This window comes from Hyaena hyaena, unplaced genomic scaffold (genome assembly GCF_003009895.1).
Source record: "Hyaena hyaena isolate Hyena2069 unplaced genomic scaffold, ASM300989v1 scaffold_1598, whole genome shotgun sequence".
In the NCBI taxonomy this organism is placed as follows: Eukaryota; Metazoa; Chordata; class Mammalia; order Carnivora; family Hyaenidae; genus Hyaena; species Hyaena hyaena.
The window spans coordinates 237,429-254,323 of record NW_024082232.1 but is presented as its reverse complement, the minus strand read 5'-3'; the positions used below and the strand labels follow the sequence as shown (position 1 = coordinate 254,323).

Sequence of the window (16,895 nt, the reverse complement as noted above, 5' to 3'; positions counted from 1 at the left end):
TGACTCTTACTCACTTTCTTCCTATGTATATTACCTAATGATATCAGAATATTGGATATGGACAAATCCCTTTCTATCATTCAGTTGGTTCATGACATTGTCCTGGTGGACTTTGTCCTCACTCTGCCCCAATTCCTAGCCCTAGGTTTAAATCACTAGAAAGAAAATCTTTAGCACTCCAAGTCAACAGCTCATTCCTTCCAGAAACTGTCAAGCGGCATCTTTATAATAAAATAACATGAGATGGAAAGTGTAATCAGTTTGGAAAGTGACATCAGCAGCCATGAGGCCAGTCTTGAACTCAAAGCAGGAGAGTTCATGGATGTGTCCAGATAGCAGAGGAGATTCTGGATGCCCTTCTTCTCATTAACTCCCTGCAAATGTTCCCTCTGGCAGGGCAGGCCCCCGATGTAAGCCAGTCCCTTTACTTTAGAATAATGTGAGCTGCTGAAAGAAGGCTGTTGAAAGGGCATCACAGAGATGCACCCGGACTTGGTGAATATTTGGGGGTATGAGAGGTGGAAGGGTATTTAGGAAAATAGTGGGGTTATATGGGGGTCACGTCAGACTGAAGAGGTACCTCCTGAATCTCTGTGGCCGCTGGAGCACACAGTTGTGGAGCTCAGCTGTATTAACAGAGCCACAGTGGCCTGCATGTGGGCCGTGACCTCCCTCTGCAGGGACAGTGGGGTGCAGCAGAATGGGGGCTCAATGTGGAACCAGAAGACTCAGGTGTGAATCTCAGCTCCAGGACAAGGTGCTTCATTTCTCTGAACCACTATTTTCCTAACTGAAAAACAAGAGTAAAAAAAAAAAAAATACCCACTGGATCTGTCTCACAGGCATGTTGTGTTGTTTAAACAAAACAGGGTCTGAAGAGCACTTTGTAAATGAGAGAGACCCACAAATATGTAAACTGCATTCAGTAGCCTATGAGATAGGTGTCCCATGCGATCCTTAAGGAACCCCCAAAAGCTTGCTCAGAGCACTTTCCTAAGACGCTAAAAGGTTAGTGACATTAAATAAATGTAGTGCTTTACTGTGTTCACATAATTTTCTGGTAAGTCTTAATTATAAAAACCATTGTGTCTGATACTCTATAAAGAACTATATATAACATTACAAATCAAATTGTATATGAATAATTATACATATTAAATCTATATATGATTTCCAAAAATACAATTAGATTATTCTTAAAGAACTACTGCAGTGGCAGTTGATCTTGTCAGTGTATACACTTATATCAAAAAGTTTTACCACATCATATGCTCTTACTCATATGTAGAATTTAAGAAATCAAGTGAACAAAGAACAAAAGGAACAAACAAAAAAGCAGACTCTTAAATGCAGAGAGCAAGATGGTAGTTGCCAGAGGTGGGGGGTGGGTGGGAGAATGGATGAAATATAGGGGACTAAGGGTACACTTATCATGATGAACACTGAGTAATGTACAGAATTGTTAAATCACTATATTGTACACCTGAAACTAATATAACACTCTATATGAATTACACTTCAATAAAAAAAATGCTCATCACAAGTAAAAAAAAAAGTTTTACAAAAGTAGAGTATTGTTACAAAAGTTCTCCATTTTAGAACTTCAATAAGTAGTGTGTGTGCTTTACTCCTATTTTAGAGTGTTGCATGTTGGACTCATCCATGTAGACTGAGATGTTAGAAGACCATGGAGCTCTGTTTCCTACAGAAGACCATCAACTCTTCGATCAGGAAGTTCTCTGGAACAATCCTCTTCATTTTCCTCTGAGCAAGACAGGTTCAGTGCACTCATCACGGGATGGATCCAGGATGTCGTCTGTGTTACGTGACTGGGGAAGAACAAGGAATGCAATTACAAGCTAAAGGATCGTCTGATCTCAGTGACACCACTTCCACCCTACTTCAGCTCCTGGTGATGAGAAGCAGTTGCAACTCGATCCAATTGTCTTAAAAAGTCTTGGATATGTTTTAAGGTTCAACAAAACCTATTTGTTTCTTTCTTCCTTGGTAGAAAGCAATGTAGGAGAATGCATCATCTTTGACTCCTTGTTTTCCCTTACCTAACATTCAGTCAGCAAATCCTGGGATTCTCTTGCTGAAACATCTGTGGAATCTTTTACTTCCCCCCTCTTCCAGGGCTATACTCCAGGTCACTGAGATAGCTTGTCTCTCTGCCTCTGTTCTAGTTCTTTTCTAATTCAATTGCTGCTCCAGCCAAGAGATCTCACCTGCTAAAAATTCAGTGCCAACCAACGCCTTTTGGATCAAATACATACTCTATGGTATGAAACACCTTGATTTTTTTTTTTTACCTGCCTCAATAATACTTTTTTACTTTTTTCTTTGCTACAGTCTTCCTCCCTCTTCTTGTTTATTTAGTTAACTCATACTAATTCTAAAGAACCAAATCTCCCTGGGGCGCCTGGGTGGCTTAGTTGGTTGAACATCTGACTTTGGCTTAGGTCATGATCTCACAGTTCAAGGGTTTGAGCCGCACGCCGGGCTCTGTGCTGACAGCTCAGAGCCTGAAGCCCACTTTGGATTCTCTGTCTCCCTCTCTGCCCCTCCCCCACTTGTGTGTGTGCATGCGTGTGCGCGCACACACAGACACACACACACTCTCTCTCTCTCAAAAATAAACAAATAGACTCAAAAAAAAAAAAACCCCAAATCTCCCTCAAAATTCCTCCAATCTGTTCTCCTGATCTCATCTCTCATTACACTATATTTTAAGTGCCTGTTTATTTTCAGGCCTTCTTACTGCATATGAAGCTCCATGAGGGTAGGAGCCTGAACTTATATGGTGTCTAACATGTGCTCAGAACGAATGAGTAGGCATTTAGGGGAAGAACGTAAGCAGAGGTGAGGAAGGATGCACAACGGGTATAGAGCGCATTCGGGGAGTTCTGGGAATGGTGTAACAACATTACAAAGTATGCCTCTACCTGCTGGATGGTGTCTTTCCGACCTGGTTTCCAAGCTCTGGCTGAATGAATCTCTTGTATCCACCACTATCTGCCCAGCTCCTGAGTGTGAACAGGCAGCTTCTGGAATTAGGATGATCTGTTTCTTCTTCCTGGACACTTCTTCTACCACTGGATTGCCCTACTACCCTCATCCATTTATATCCATCTCCCCCACCCCTATCCTACCCAAACTCAACTTTGGAAGTAGTACCATGTCTTAGATCAAGTCCATCTGAGGGCTGGCACTTAAAATGATCAAATAAGATGGGGGGGGGTATCTAAAAGTATCTCCTACATTACAAAATAGCATTTCCAAAGTATGTTAAAAAGGTTTCTAATAACTATCATGTGAAGAAGATAATTCCATGGTCAAATAAGTTTGAGATATACTAGGTTAAATAGAGCTAAACAAGTTTCTTAACTGTAGGACTTCCCTAAATCTTAAACATATTAACATGTTCTATGCCTCTCCAACAGTATGTGGTATTACTCAAACTAACGTGCCCCTGTTAGTACACGTGGGGCCAGTGTTCCATAGAGCATAATTTGGGAACTATCACCTAAATGCACAGACTTTATTGGCTCTTGATGGCAATAACTGAAAATGTTGGACTTAGTACAAATGGGCAGTTTCATTGTCAATGAAGTTTTTGACCTATGTCCTAAATTCCCTGCATATACCCCAATACGAATTGTTCAACTCCTCAGTCTGAATATTAAAATTTACCTTTCCATGAAGATTGCTGACAGTTTCATGATGGCATAAACAAATTTAAGTTGCTTTGAGACTCAAGGTGAAGGTGGCAAGGCCCAACATCTTCATCATTTCAAAAGCTCAGAGTGTGGTTAAGTGGTACAAAGAATCATTATTCTCTTGACAGTAATCCACATCACTGTTATCTCTTTAAAATGGTTTAATGAAATTTCTTATTATGGAGACTAAACTTACCGAAGCATTAGATTCTGCACAGGTTAACTTCATTTCCAGGCCTTTGGGGTTGGGGGAAGCTGGAAATCTGTCTAAATTGAAAGTGGCTTTAAAGAAATACTAATGAGTATAACAGAAGAGGGCCAGAATGCCACTGTAAGGTAAAATGAGGACGCGTCATTCTGTAAAAAGCACCTGTTTAAAACTAAAAGAAAAAACTTGATGTGACAGTTTTGCTAATTTATTTTTTTAATGTTTTTTATTTATTTCTGAGAGAGAGAGAGAGAGAGAGAGAGCGTGAGCAGGGGAGGGTCAGAGAGAGAGGGAGACACAGAATCTGAAACAGGCTCCAGGCTCCGAGCTGGCTGTCAGCACAGAGCCTGATGCGGGGCTCGAACCCACAAACCACAAGATCATGATATGAGTCGAAGCTGGATGCCCAACCGACTGAGCCACCCAGGCACCCCCAGTTTTGCTAATTTAAAAAATCTTGGTATATTTACTCTGATAGGATGATGAACATTCATAATATGTTAGTGTGAAGAGACTAAATTATTATAAATCCTCCCTCCCCAATAATGTCCCAAAACTAGGGAGTGTGGGAAGGAGGGAAAAGAGGAACAACCACCTGAGGAATGAGTTCAGGTGCATACTCTCCTATTAAACTTTCTGAAAAAATAAGTCTCATGCTTCAACTATTATAACTGCCTATAAATGGACATTCCATTAAATTTATCACTTAGATGAAGCAAAGGCAAAATGTCCAATGAGAAAATGTAGTTATAGCCTCTGAATGATGACTATTAGAAAGTTCCCCTAGAAAGTCATCCTTGCCAGGAAACTTTATTGAGCACTTTTATATGAACAAGTCTACATCTGAACTTCTTCCAAATCCAAAAGTTACATCCTAAAGTATTAATTGATTAAGCTTATGTTCACAATAGACTTCTTCGTATATGTTTAAAAAACACACACCCAAACACCAAACATGCAATTATGATGGCTATTCACTAGAAAAAATAAAACAGCCAACAAATCAATAAGGTTTCTATCCTTCAAGCTTGTGTTTCACACCTAGGTCTTTTTTTTTTTTTTTTTAATGTTTTATTTATTTCTAGGAGAGAGAGAGAGACAGAGTGAGCAGGGGAGGGTCAGAGAGAGAGGGACTCACAGACTGAAACAGGCTCCAGGCTCTGAGCTGGCAGTCAGCACAGAGCCCGACGCGGGGCTCAAACCCACGAACCGTGAGATCATGACCTAAGCGAAAGTCGGACTCTTAACCGACTAAGCCACCCCGGCGCCCCACACCTAGGTCTTTTGTACAAACATTCAGAACCAATGCTTCTAAAACACAGGTAATGCATGTAAAGTGTCTGGCAAAGAGTTGATATTCAGAAAAAGATCATGATTAGTTTTGTTTTGTTTTTTGATAATTAGAACTTTGTGATTATTGCAAGAAAAACTTGGAACTCTTCCTATAATGCTGGAATGGGGCCATCTGTGTATATACCATTCAATTTTATGTCCTACTGGGCATAGTGACTAAAGAGCTTTGATATAATCAGTATGATGAGATAATCCCAGATTTACTGGCTTGGAGAACATTCTAGTATTAGAGATATTTCCTCTCTGATTTGTGTGCCTGGTAATTCGACTGAGAAGAGAGAGACTAAATCAGCCATTGTTGACTCTGTTTAATTAATAAAGACCCTATGGTTCATAAAGTGAGATACTGCTACTTAGTATGAAAAATTTAGAAGTCTGGAGAATAAATGAGGACTATGGAATGTAAAAATCTTCCATTTGAACACACACTACCTCTGGCAAATGTTCCTGCAGACAGTGCATCTGACCTGATTTGGGGAGAAATCAACAGCAGTTCAGATATATCTGAAAATCCAAAAAGCATAATGCTACTTGCTTCTGAATGATTGCCAAATCTGTTGGTGGAAAACAGGAATATTTGATCTAGGAAGATGACAGTGTTGTGGGTTTTTTTTTTTCTTTTATAATATTAGTAAATTGAAAGACATTATTTTAGAACTTATTAAAAAAACCCTAAGAGAACATGCTTTATTTTATTGGCAAAGAAATGTAAGTGAATTATTTAAATCCCATTATAATTACCCTCCTTATGTTTCTTACCTCCTAGCATGCAAAATGCTTTCTTTCAAAATAAAAATTTAGGACAGCCTTTAAGAGAAAAGTGGTTTAAAGACAAGAAGTGCACTAGTTTTGAAGAAATTCATTCTTAATAACCGTCTGTGATGAAGAAAAAGGTTCTTTTGTTAAACTCCACTGTAAATGGCACTATTTATATATCATTGTGAATTTAGCAACACTGCATGTATAATTTTATCATGTTTAAGATAAGGTTGCAAAATAATGAGCCAAAGTAATTAACTTGCAATGTCTTTTTTTTGGGAGTGGGGAGATAATCCCATGCATATAATATTCATATGAATGAGAAAATAAAGACAAATAAATAAATGTATGTTAATTCAATCTGTTTCTGGTACCAGTACCTTGGACTCACTGGCGAATTTTACAACTGGCCATAAATTGCAAGTAGTAATAACAATAAAAGACTTATACTTAAAAAATAATCCCAATTGAAAACAAATGAGAAGGTAAGAACAGAAAGTGATCCATGTCAGGGTTCTTGGGTGGCTTAGCTGGCTGAGTGCCTGACTCTTGATTTCGGCTCAAGTCATCATCCCAGGGGCATGGGATTGAGCCCTTTGTCGGGCTCTGTGCTGAGCATGGATCTTGCTTAAGATTCTCTTTCTCTCTCCCTCTGCCTCTTGCTCATGCTCTCTCTCTCAAATTTAAAAAGGGGGAGGGTGGAGTGAACCATGTCAATAAAATAATTAAAAAGTCACCAAACTTTGGTGAGGCAGCATATAATCTTGTCAGACACTGGTTATGAGAATGACTAGGAATGAGGAATATGAACTAATCCATTCTAAAACACGTTTAAGAGAAAATTATAAATTGTTCCCAGTGACATAGAAGGACTTCCCTCTTACATAATTTTGGAAATACAGCCCTAAAATCATAATGGATATTTCTCATTAATTAAGCTTTTAAATATCACAGAACACTTCAAGCATTAAAAAAAGTTTTTTAATGTTTCATTTATTTCTGAGAGAGAGAGACAGTGTGAGCAGGGGAAGGTCAGAGAGAGAGGAAGACACAGAATCTGAAACAGGCTCCAGGCACTGAGCTGTCAGCACAGAGCCCAATGCGGGGCTCGAACCCACAAACCGTGAGATCATGACCTGAGCCAAGTCAGCTGCCCAACCGACTGAACCACCCAGGTGCCCCTCCAGCGTTTTATAATTGAGTATTTGGAAATCCAGTGGGGGCTCTGATTAAATATTAGCAGGCTCTCATCCAAATCTTTAGAGTCTTCAAGACAAATTTTATTTTTGTTACATATTTATGTCAATTTATGTAAAAAATATATCAGATATCTTTTGAAAATTTAAAAATCCAATTAATTAAAAAACCTCTGGGGTGTGTGGGTGGCTCAGTCAGTTAAGCATCTGACTCTTGATTCTGGTTCAGATCATAATCCCATGGTTGTGGAATTGGGCCCCATGTTGGGCTCTGCACTGAGCTCAGAGTCTGTTTAAGATTCTCTCTCTCCCTCTGCCCCTCCCCCTGCTCCCGCACGCACACACACACACACACACACACACACTCTCTCTCTCTCTCTTTCTCTGTCTCTCCCTCTGCCCCACTCCTCCTGCTCACACTTCTCTAAAGTAAAAAATTAAAACCAAATCAAAACAAAAAACCCTTTACATCTCAGATATCACATTATTATTATTATGAGAATCTAAAGCTATAGTAATAAATCATTTATGCATAATATTAGAAAAAATGCTATTACTAGACTTAGAGAAGATGAATACTGAAAAGAAAATTCCTGAGAAAAATATGAAATATATAAGTTATATTTTCAAAATCATATACACAGGCTTAGATTGTTGTCAATTACCATATAGAGCCCAAACACCCCAGGTCCAAAGCTGATACATGTTTCAAAAAACTGTTCTATAGTCACAGATTACAGCTTTGGGCAACTCTTAAAAATTGATGCTGTTTTTCATTGTGATCAGATTAAAAAGTACGGAAGGCTTCAAAGAACATGTTCTACTGACACTGGTGCTTACTGGACTATTAGATACTAATAATCACAAAATTTTGAGTTTGTATATCTGTACATTCTCATGTACCCTCTGGCAGTGTCCACCAAACTTTATGTTCTCCCTTCCATATCACAGAGTTGTCACCAGGAGGCAGCTGTCCAGACAGAGACCACCTGTCCCAGCTACTCTTACATCTTAATGTGAGCATGTGACTAGTTCTTGCCAATGGAAGATGAGAGAAATGTTTACCTCTTGTGGGCCAGGTTTTTAAGAAACTAGAGTGCCTTCTCTGTTCTCTACTCTGACTCCTCATCTGCTAACTGAACTCAGAGGACTCTGAGGACCTAGAAGATATGGAGCCATGAGCTAGAAGGAGCTGGGGTGCCAAAATCACCAGCCAAAGAAAAGAAAAGCCATTCATCTGCCAGGAAGCTCTGCGTTGAGTGATATGTGAGCATTAAGCTACTGAAAGGTGGTGGTTTCTTACTGCAGTTGGTGTCATTCTAAATGACACTTGAAATATTCTCAAGAGAGTATCTCAAGATGAAGCCAGGACTTCTCCAGTAAATACATGTTCAACTTCAGGAAATGGAAGAGGTTGGCTTTCTAAAATACAGAGGACAGGCAATTAAGTATTTTTTTCATGCTACTTTAAATATATCAGTTATAAAAAGACTGCCAGAATATAGATTAATTTAAACTGAAGTTAATTAGAAACAAGTTTGCAAGACCACTGCCAAAGTTTCTTTCCACCTTAAATTCTCACTTTTGAGTCCAGGTACATGATATATAGAAGCTACTTTAATTTTTAATGTTCAGATATTTCACTTTATATATCCAATAAGATACATCTGATTAAGTATGTGTTTAATATTTAGTAATGTGTTTACATACTTAATAAACATCTGATTAAGTATGTGTTTCTCCACTATCAAGTTTGAAACCTTAAAAAAACTAAAGTTATTTGAAACATAAAATTTCAACTAATTTATACTTATTCTAATATTTTTCTACCAAAGTTAAATGGACTACACTAAAAATACAAAAATATGAATGCATATATTTTATTACAGAAGAACTGAGCATTCTAAAAATCACAAAACTGGATGGGACTTGGAGAGGTTCCCATCTGTAAAGTCTTAAAGTGTTCTATCAGTATTATAGACTCCATAATGCGTAAGTGCAAAAGCCACTTGAGAGTGGATTCTATAAAGTAGAAACCCTTAATTATAGTAAAAAAAATTATGAGATAAATACCAAACACACGATCAACCTTTACAGTTCCCTCATCAAGTTTACAATACGAATTATTTCTAATGTCGCCATCTTGGACTCGTGAATCAATGGATTTATCTGTCTTTTAGAACCGTAGTTTATTTTGAAGCAGAGAAAAAGTTATACTTCTCATCCTCATTTTATATATGAGGAAACTAATACCCAGAAAGGTGAAATAACTTACTTCAGGTCATAAAACTGGAACATGTTAGAGCCAAGATCTAGACCCAAATCTGACTTCTGGGAATTTAGCCATTATGTTAAACTCTCTCTCTGAGGCTCTGTTATCTGGGTTGGTTTCAACAACACTATATATGGTGGTTCTGGGATGGATTGAATGACCACCTGAAAAGGGCTCTTCAGTTTTACAAGATGAGATAATTAAAGATGTGATGACTGATCACAGATCGTATGCCTAAAGCATTTCTTAAAGCACTTGCCACAAAACTCATATTTTAATTAAGTATGAATAAAAAGAACTTGTGTGAAGCCTGCTTCCCCAGAAGTCTTATTATACTTTTCACATAGTGAAAATGGATTCTTAATATGTCTGTCTTTGCCCACCAGGCTGTTAACTTCCAGAGGACAGAGAAGTGCTGTATGCATGTTTACAGCATCGGTGTCAGGCTCAGAAAAAAATGGTCAATAAAGGTTTGATGCATCGACTCACCAGGCATTTCGCTGATATATTTACCACAAGGAAAAAAATGCCCCAAAGTGGTAAGGCTAGCTTATTTATAATTGAGCATCAGATAAAACAATCTTTAGATGTGAAAATGCAGTTGCTTCACCCTAATTGAATCAGGAGTTCAATTTATTTAAATAGCCTAAAAGTCACCAAATACCCAGGACTAAGAACTCTCTTCACCCATATTCTAATATCCAACTAACTTGAAAAGGTCTATTCATATATTTGGTGGTAGGTAATAGCTGAAACATTATGATGATTCAAACAATTTTGACTAGAGTTAATTTGCTAAATAGAGTTATGTGTAAACTTACTCAAATCCCAGGATTTCAGTTATAATTATTTGCATCAAACAAATACCATTGTTCACTAAATAAATCTTGTGTTAATAACACTGGTAGAGTATATAATGCTACCAAAGACAAACATAATGGTAAGTGGTCTGGCTAAGAGCTCACCCTACCCCTCGATTCTCTAACCACTGAAGTGATTTTACTACACTGGAATTTTCAGCCTCTGAAATAATTCAGAATGCAGCCAAAGCCAGGTTTCTAGGCATCTAACACCCAACAGAAGGATGGAGACTTTTCATAAAGAGACCTGGTTAATGCTGATGCTAACTAACAAACTTTAGGTAAGATTTAAGAAGATACTTCAGCCCCCACAATATCCTGGATCATCCCGGTGATACAGATGTTTAGATATGTAGCAGCTGGATAAGACTACATCAGATAAGCATTTTGTACTTTACAACGTTCTTTGATACTGATTTCCCAATTTGCTTTTCATACAAATCTCATGAAGCTAACTTTTTGCTGCACCTTTTACAGTTGCAGAAATAGAGGTTAAAGTAGTTCAAGTACCCTGTCCACATTCACATGGTAGCAGACCTAGGGCTTGGATGTAGACCACAGTCACTATTATTTCGTACAGACTATGCAGACCTCATTTGAAATTCCAGATCGCCCATGTGCTAACTGGGTGACTGTGTGTTTCTGGAACAGTTACTTACTTAAACTCTGAGTCTGTTTCCTAATCTAGAAAACATGCCACACCTGCCTCAATAGTGTTAAGAGATAATATGTATATGTCCCCTAGACCCATGCCCGGACACATTCTAGATCCCTCATAACCATCACCCTCTCCCCTCTACCTCTGACTCCCTGCATTCATTTTACATTGGTACAGCAACAGGTGCCCACAAATTTAGTGGCTGTGAACAACATAAATTCACTAGCTTACAGTTCTGTAGCTCACAAGTCTGACAGGGCGCTTGCTGGGCTAATGTCAAGGTGTTGGCAAGGCTGCATTCCTTCCTGGAGGCTCTAGAGGGGACTCAGTTTCCTTGCTTTTCCAGCTCAAAGGCTACCCATGTTCTGTGGTTCGTGGCCCCCATCTTCAAAGCCAGCAACACAGACTATCTGTCCCTGCTACCACTGTCACATGTCTTTCTCTGATCCTCTTCTTCTGCCTTTCTTTTCCATTGTTAAGGATTCATGTGATTAGACTGGACCCACCTAGATAATCTAGGATAATCTGCCATTTTAAGATCGGCTATTAGCAGCCTTAATTCCACCTGTAACCGTTACGCCCCTTTAACATAACCCAATGTATTCATTCAAAGGTTGCGGAGATTAACATGTAGACATCATTGGGGAGCCATTATTCTCCTTCCACACTCTCCCTCCCCTTAACTGCTTCATCCCCTAAAGATTAGGCATAAGGGAAAAGGCACTGGTTTGGATTAATTCTTCCAATTTGCCTAAAACTTGGTACATGTATAGGAAGGTTATATACTACATTGTAATGGAGATTATTGGATGAAGAAAAAGAAGGTGCTGGACATCTTATGGAAAGTATTGTAAGAAAGGAGCAACTGTTGTGAACTGAATTGTGCCCCTACCCCGTTCAATTCATATATTGAAGTCCTAATCCATAATGTGGTTGTATTTGGAGACAGAGCCTTTGGGGAGGTAAAGTTAGATGAGGTCATGGAGGTGGGGCCCTGAGTCCAATGGGACTGGTGTCCTTGTAAGAAGAGGAAGAGACACCAGAGCTCGATCTCTCTGTACACACAGAGACAAGAGCCTATGTGAGGACACAGTGAGAAGGTAGCTGTCTATATACCAGTGAGAAAGGTCTCACCAGAAACCAATCCTGATGGCATCTTGACCTTGGATTTCTGGCCTCCAGAACTATGAGTAAGAAAATTTCTTGTGTTTAAGCCACTCAGTCATGGCAGTCCTAGCCAACTAATACAGGAACCAAATTTGGAAGGGAAAGTGTTTGACAAAAAACACTATCTCTCAATAGTGTTAAGAGATAATATGTATACATATTTAAATTTATTTGTTAATAAATAATTTAATTTAAATAAATTTAAATAAAAGGTACGGGAGGCAGAGAGAATTCCATGTTTGGCTTGATAAAAGTATAATCCCCCAGAAAGGTGATGCATTTCCAAGGTACGTCTTGCATTCCCAGAAAATTTGCTTACAATATCCTAATGAAATGCTAAAAATCATGCTTTATGCCTCAGTTATACCTGCCATTGATCTAATGTTGGCGGGGGGGAGAGTTTGATGCTGGCTGTCTAGATCTGGATGCTTTATTCATTTCAGTGGGCTTTGCCATCCTGTATAACCTAAGCCAGCTGGCTGGCCTTTCATTTAAATGATAGTTGCTCATACAGCACTTCTATTGCTACAACCCTTCGTAGATATTTATAGAAAATCCAGGGGTGCCTGGGTGGCTTAGTCGGTTAAGCGTCCGACTTTCACTTAAGTCATGATCTCATGGTTCGTGAGTTCGAGCCCCGCGTCAGGCTCTTGTGCTGACTGGCAGCTCAGAGCCTGGAGCCAATTTCAGAGTCTGTATCTCCCTCTCTCTCTGACCCTTCTCTGCTCATGCTGTCTCTCTCTCTCTCCTAGAAATAAACTAAAAAAAAAAAAAAAAAGAAAGAAAATCCAGAGCTAGCTGTCTCTGGCTCCTGAGCAACTCAACCTCTTGGCTCCTCTCACAGGGCTTATGACTGGCCAGTGAATGGCATAGGTGCAGGTCTGGCTAGTGGTTTCTATGCAGCTGTGCAAAAGTTGTCATGTACAGCCCCTCCACTGCCAAAGAGCAATACTATAAAATAAAGGAAGGGAGGGAGCACTAACTTCCCTTAAGTGTTCACCACATGCCAGGTACTCTGCCAGGGGCTTTACCACCCTTATTTTATTCAGTTCTCAAAACAATCTGAGGAGACATAAGCTATTATCTTTGTTTTTAAAAAATATTTATTTATTGGTGTTGGGGGGAGAGGGGCAGAGAGAGAGGGAGACACAGAATCCAAAGCAGGCTCCAGGCTCTGAGCTGTCAACACAGAGCCGGATGTTGGGGTCGAACTCACGAACTGTGAGATCATGACCTGAGCCAAAGTCAAACGCTTAAGTGACTGAGCCACCCAGGTGCCCCAACTATTATCCTTGTTTCTGAATGAGTAAAGAGGGTGCAGACACTTGAAAGCAATTATATCAAGGTCATACTCACAAGTGGTACATAAACACTAAAGGAACCTGGGTCTGTCTGATAGTAGGGTCCATATTTTTTTCTCACCAACTGCATCCCCAAATTGCCAGTGACAGTATTGATGCCTTTGATATTTATTTACTGCCTACACATGCCAGGCACTGTACTACTTACTGGATATTCTAAGCTCACTGTCATATAGATGTTTACATCCAAACCAGTGGTTTCAGTACAATTAATTCATAGCTAAGAAGTGTTCAGGGACAAAATATTTTAAAAGTTCCATATTTCCTACTTCAATTCATCTTTTGAGTTCTTTATTACAGTCTCATTAAGAATGAAATGCTCAGGATTCTCATGCACAGGCAGAAGACGGTGAGGGGCTTATATGCACTCTCCTTCTCTAAAATGAAGTTAGGTACATAGAAATTGCCCTGATACCTCAAGGAGGCCTTAGACTTACAGTAAGTCTGTGAATGGGTATTTCTTAACCCATCCAAAATGAATCACAGCAGCCAAATTAATGAGGTCTTCAGAGAGAGGGCTCCTGACAGTGTCCACTAAGGTGGAGCTAAAATAGCCTGCCAAGGATTTAGGAAAAGTCAAAAGTAGTAGCTTTTTATTTCCAAGCCAGAAATGATCCATTCTTCCCTCCCCTCCAATCTCTCTAATTTCTAATTATATTAGAAATACCCAGCATAGGCTCTACTTGTTAAACAGTTAAGGGGTAAGAAAACAACCTCAAATTTTCCTCCTTTGTGCTTTCTATTTATTTTATACATGAGAGGACATGATGTAACTTGAGCCTTTAATTAATACAGTTGACTGACAATGGCAAGCCTTATTCATATATGTTAGGACCCATATTCTTTCCTACCTGGGAACAACCTCATAGGATGTCCTACCTCAAATCAGACAATCATTTAGGGACATTAGTTTTTCTGACTGGAGAGAAATGAAGAAAGCCATGTCTACCAGACGTCAGTTATCATTTGGAGTCATTAAGGCAAAGCTTTTAAATACTATCTCATAAGAACTTTTTTTTGGTAGATTGTCATTGTTTATTTCAACATACCCTACCCTTTGTACTGTTTACTGTTCATCCTGGCAGAGTTCCTGTGGTAGCAAAGTGCTCTAGAAGGCCCAAAACTGCAAAGATGTGGCATGTGCCCCCATACCTCTTGCCCCCTGCACCCACAGCAGATGTCTAATTGATCAGACATCACTGAGGTTGAACATGGCCTCTGAATTTTTCAGAAAACAATGCTTGAGACAGTGAGTTGAAATCTATTTGCCTTCCCTGCTCCAGACAGAAACGTTTGCTTTATTCAGAAATTATAGACTTTCTATGTTATACTGATAGGCATTTATAATGCTGGAAAGTATGCTACTTCCTATGTAATGGACAAAGGTTTTATAACCTGGGAGAGATGTCACATTAAAGGCGTATCAACACAAGTGAATACATGGAGAATTATAAGTCAAGCATAAGTAACTTTTAAAAACAAATGATTACATCTACTGAAAAAAATCACTAATCACTATACAGAGTGTAATTTCATGTTTGAAGCAAGTGTCTAATACTGAGATTTCTGCATTATTTGTATAGATATATAGACTACACACATATAAAATATATGTTTACATACATTATATTGTGAAATAGCACTGTGGTAGGCTCCTCTAAGACAGGTCCCAATGATCCTCACTTTCTGGCGTTCATGCTCTTCTACGCTGTACCAGGGTGAGTCTGTGCGACAGATAGCATATGGCAGGAGTGAAGGTGTGTCACTCACTTTTGAGATGGGCCATAAAGGCATTGTAGCTTTTGTCTTCATGTTTCTCTTGTTCTCACTCTTTCTCTTGTCTCTTGTTTAGGGTGAAGCCAGCTGCCTTGTGTGCAGCCCTTTGGAGAAAGGTCCATGCTGTGGTGAGAAACTAGCCTCCTGCCAACAGCCACCCGTGTGAGCTTGGAACAAGTATCCCAGGCCCATAAGGCACTCTTCAGTCCCTAGCCTTGGCTAATCACTTGATCACAACTTCATGAGAAACCCAGAAAGAAAGAGCCAATGATCCAGTAAAACCACACCTGGATTCCTGACCCTCTGAAACTGGGTGAGAAAATAAATATTTGCTGTTTTAAGGTGAAAACTTTGGGAGAAATTTATCACACAGCAATAGAGAATTAATACAATTATAATCACTGATTACAGTGAATCTGAATTTTCCCGTAAAGAAAAGAATACAATGAAGGCAATGTGGCAGCAATGTCTAATTTGTAATAATTACATTCAGCTTTACTATCAAACATAACTCCCAACATAATAATTTTGTTCAATTCTACAATATATTTTAAAGTGGAATCATATCGAAGGACTACTATAAATCTATAATAGTGTACAACTTTCAAAGGGAAGAAATTGACTAGAAGAATAGTTAAGTTAATCAGATAATTTTATCATAGCACCATCAAGATATCTGGCATTTTGTCGTTAAATTTAAGAATGCTGACACTTTCTAAGGAGAAAATCAAAAGTTTTTCTTTGAACTGTGCTGGTATGCATGTGTGTGTGTACATATATATATGTACATATATATATGTACACATACACACACACACACCCTAAATGGGCAAGTCCTGCCTATATGCATATTGCATACATATATTGGTATATAGAAAACACACACATATATACAAACACACAGGTTTGTTAGTTTTATGAAACACCAGCTCTAGCAATGCCACCATTTGATTAAATTTGTATCTACCGGTAAAACGCTTTCTTCTCTTACATCAGAACTTAAGTAGATGACTACGAAATATTAATAAGTGTGCAGTGGCCATGTGGAGGGATAGGAATATTCAATGAGGACTATATTTGTCTGGGCATTCTTGGGACAGCACTGACAGTTATTCCTTTGCCTGAGGCTTGGCTTCCATCAGATGTAACAACTGAATTTTGGGGAAGACAGTGACAGGTGTCAGTTTCAGGGAAGAGACTCTATGTATGTACACAGACCATCATCTCCTCTCGTGTTCTGGAAGGGTGATTTCCAACTGTTCTTTTTAAGTAAAGGTGAGAGAGGTAATGGCCTGAATTCATTAGTTGTTATTTCTTACCTCCAAAGTACATTTACCTGGTAAATGAACTACTTTTACCCCCAAAGCTAAGGTTATCCAGGCTCACAGTTTTAGCTGGGGTAAGTGAGAGGATGAAGATTAAACAAATAAAACAAAAAAGCTAAATAAATAGTTCCAAGGAAGACATACAATGGATGCCTGCTTACGCAGCCATTACTTATGTGGCAACATCACCTATCGGCACACAGCAGCTAAGAGCTAGGATAACCTCTCATCAAAATGTTAA

At 38.9% G+C, this 16,895-nt stretch overlaps 1 protein-coding gene across 3 annotated transcripts in view; it reads right to left on the bottom strand.

The window, feature by feature from the left end:
- Window positions 1–1,500: 1,500 nt before the first annotated feature.
- STXBP4 (syntaxin binding protein 4) overlaps window positions 1,501–16,895 on the bottom strand; it is a 165,537-nt gene continuing 150,142 nt past the window's right edge. For all 3 annotated transcript variants that reach the window (XM_039224324.1, XM_039224326.1, XM_039224325.1), the window contains one exon: window positions 1,501–1,829. In XM_039224324.1, coding sequence (XP_039080255.1) covers window positions 1,703–1,829 — 127 coding nt within the window. In that variant the 3' untranslated portion in view covers window positions 1,501–1,702. The remainder of the gene's footprint in view (window positions 1,830–16,895) is intronic.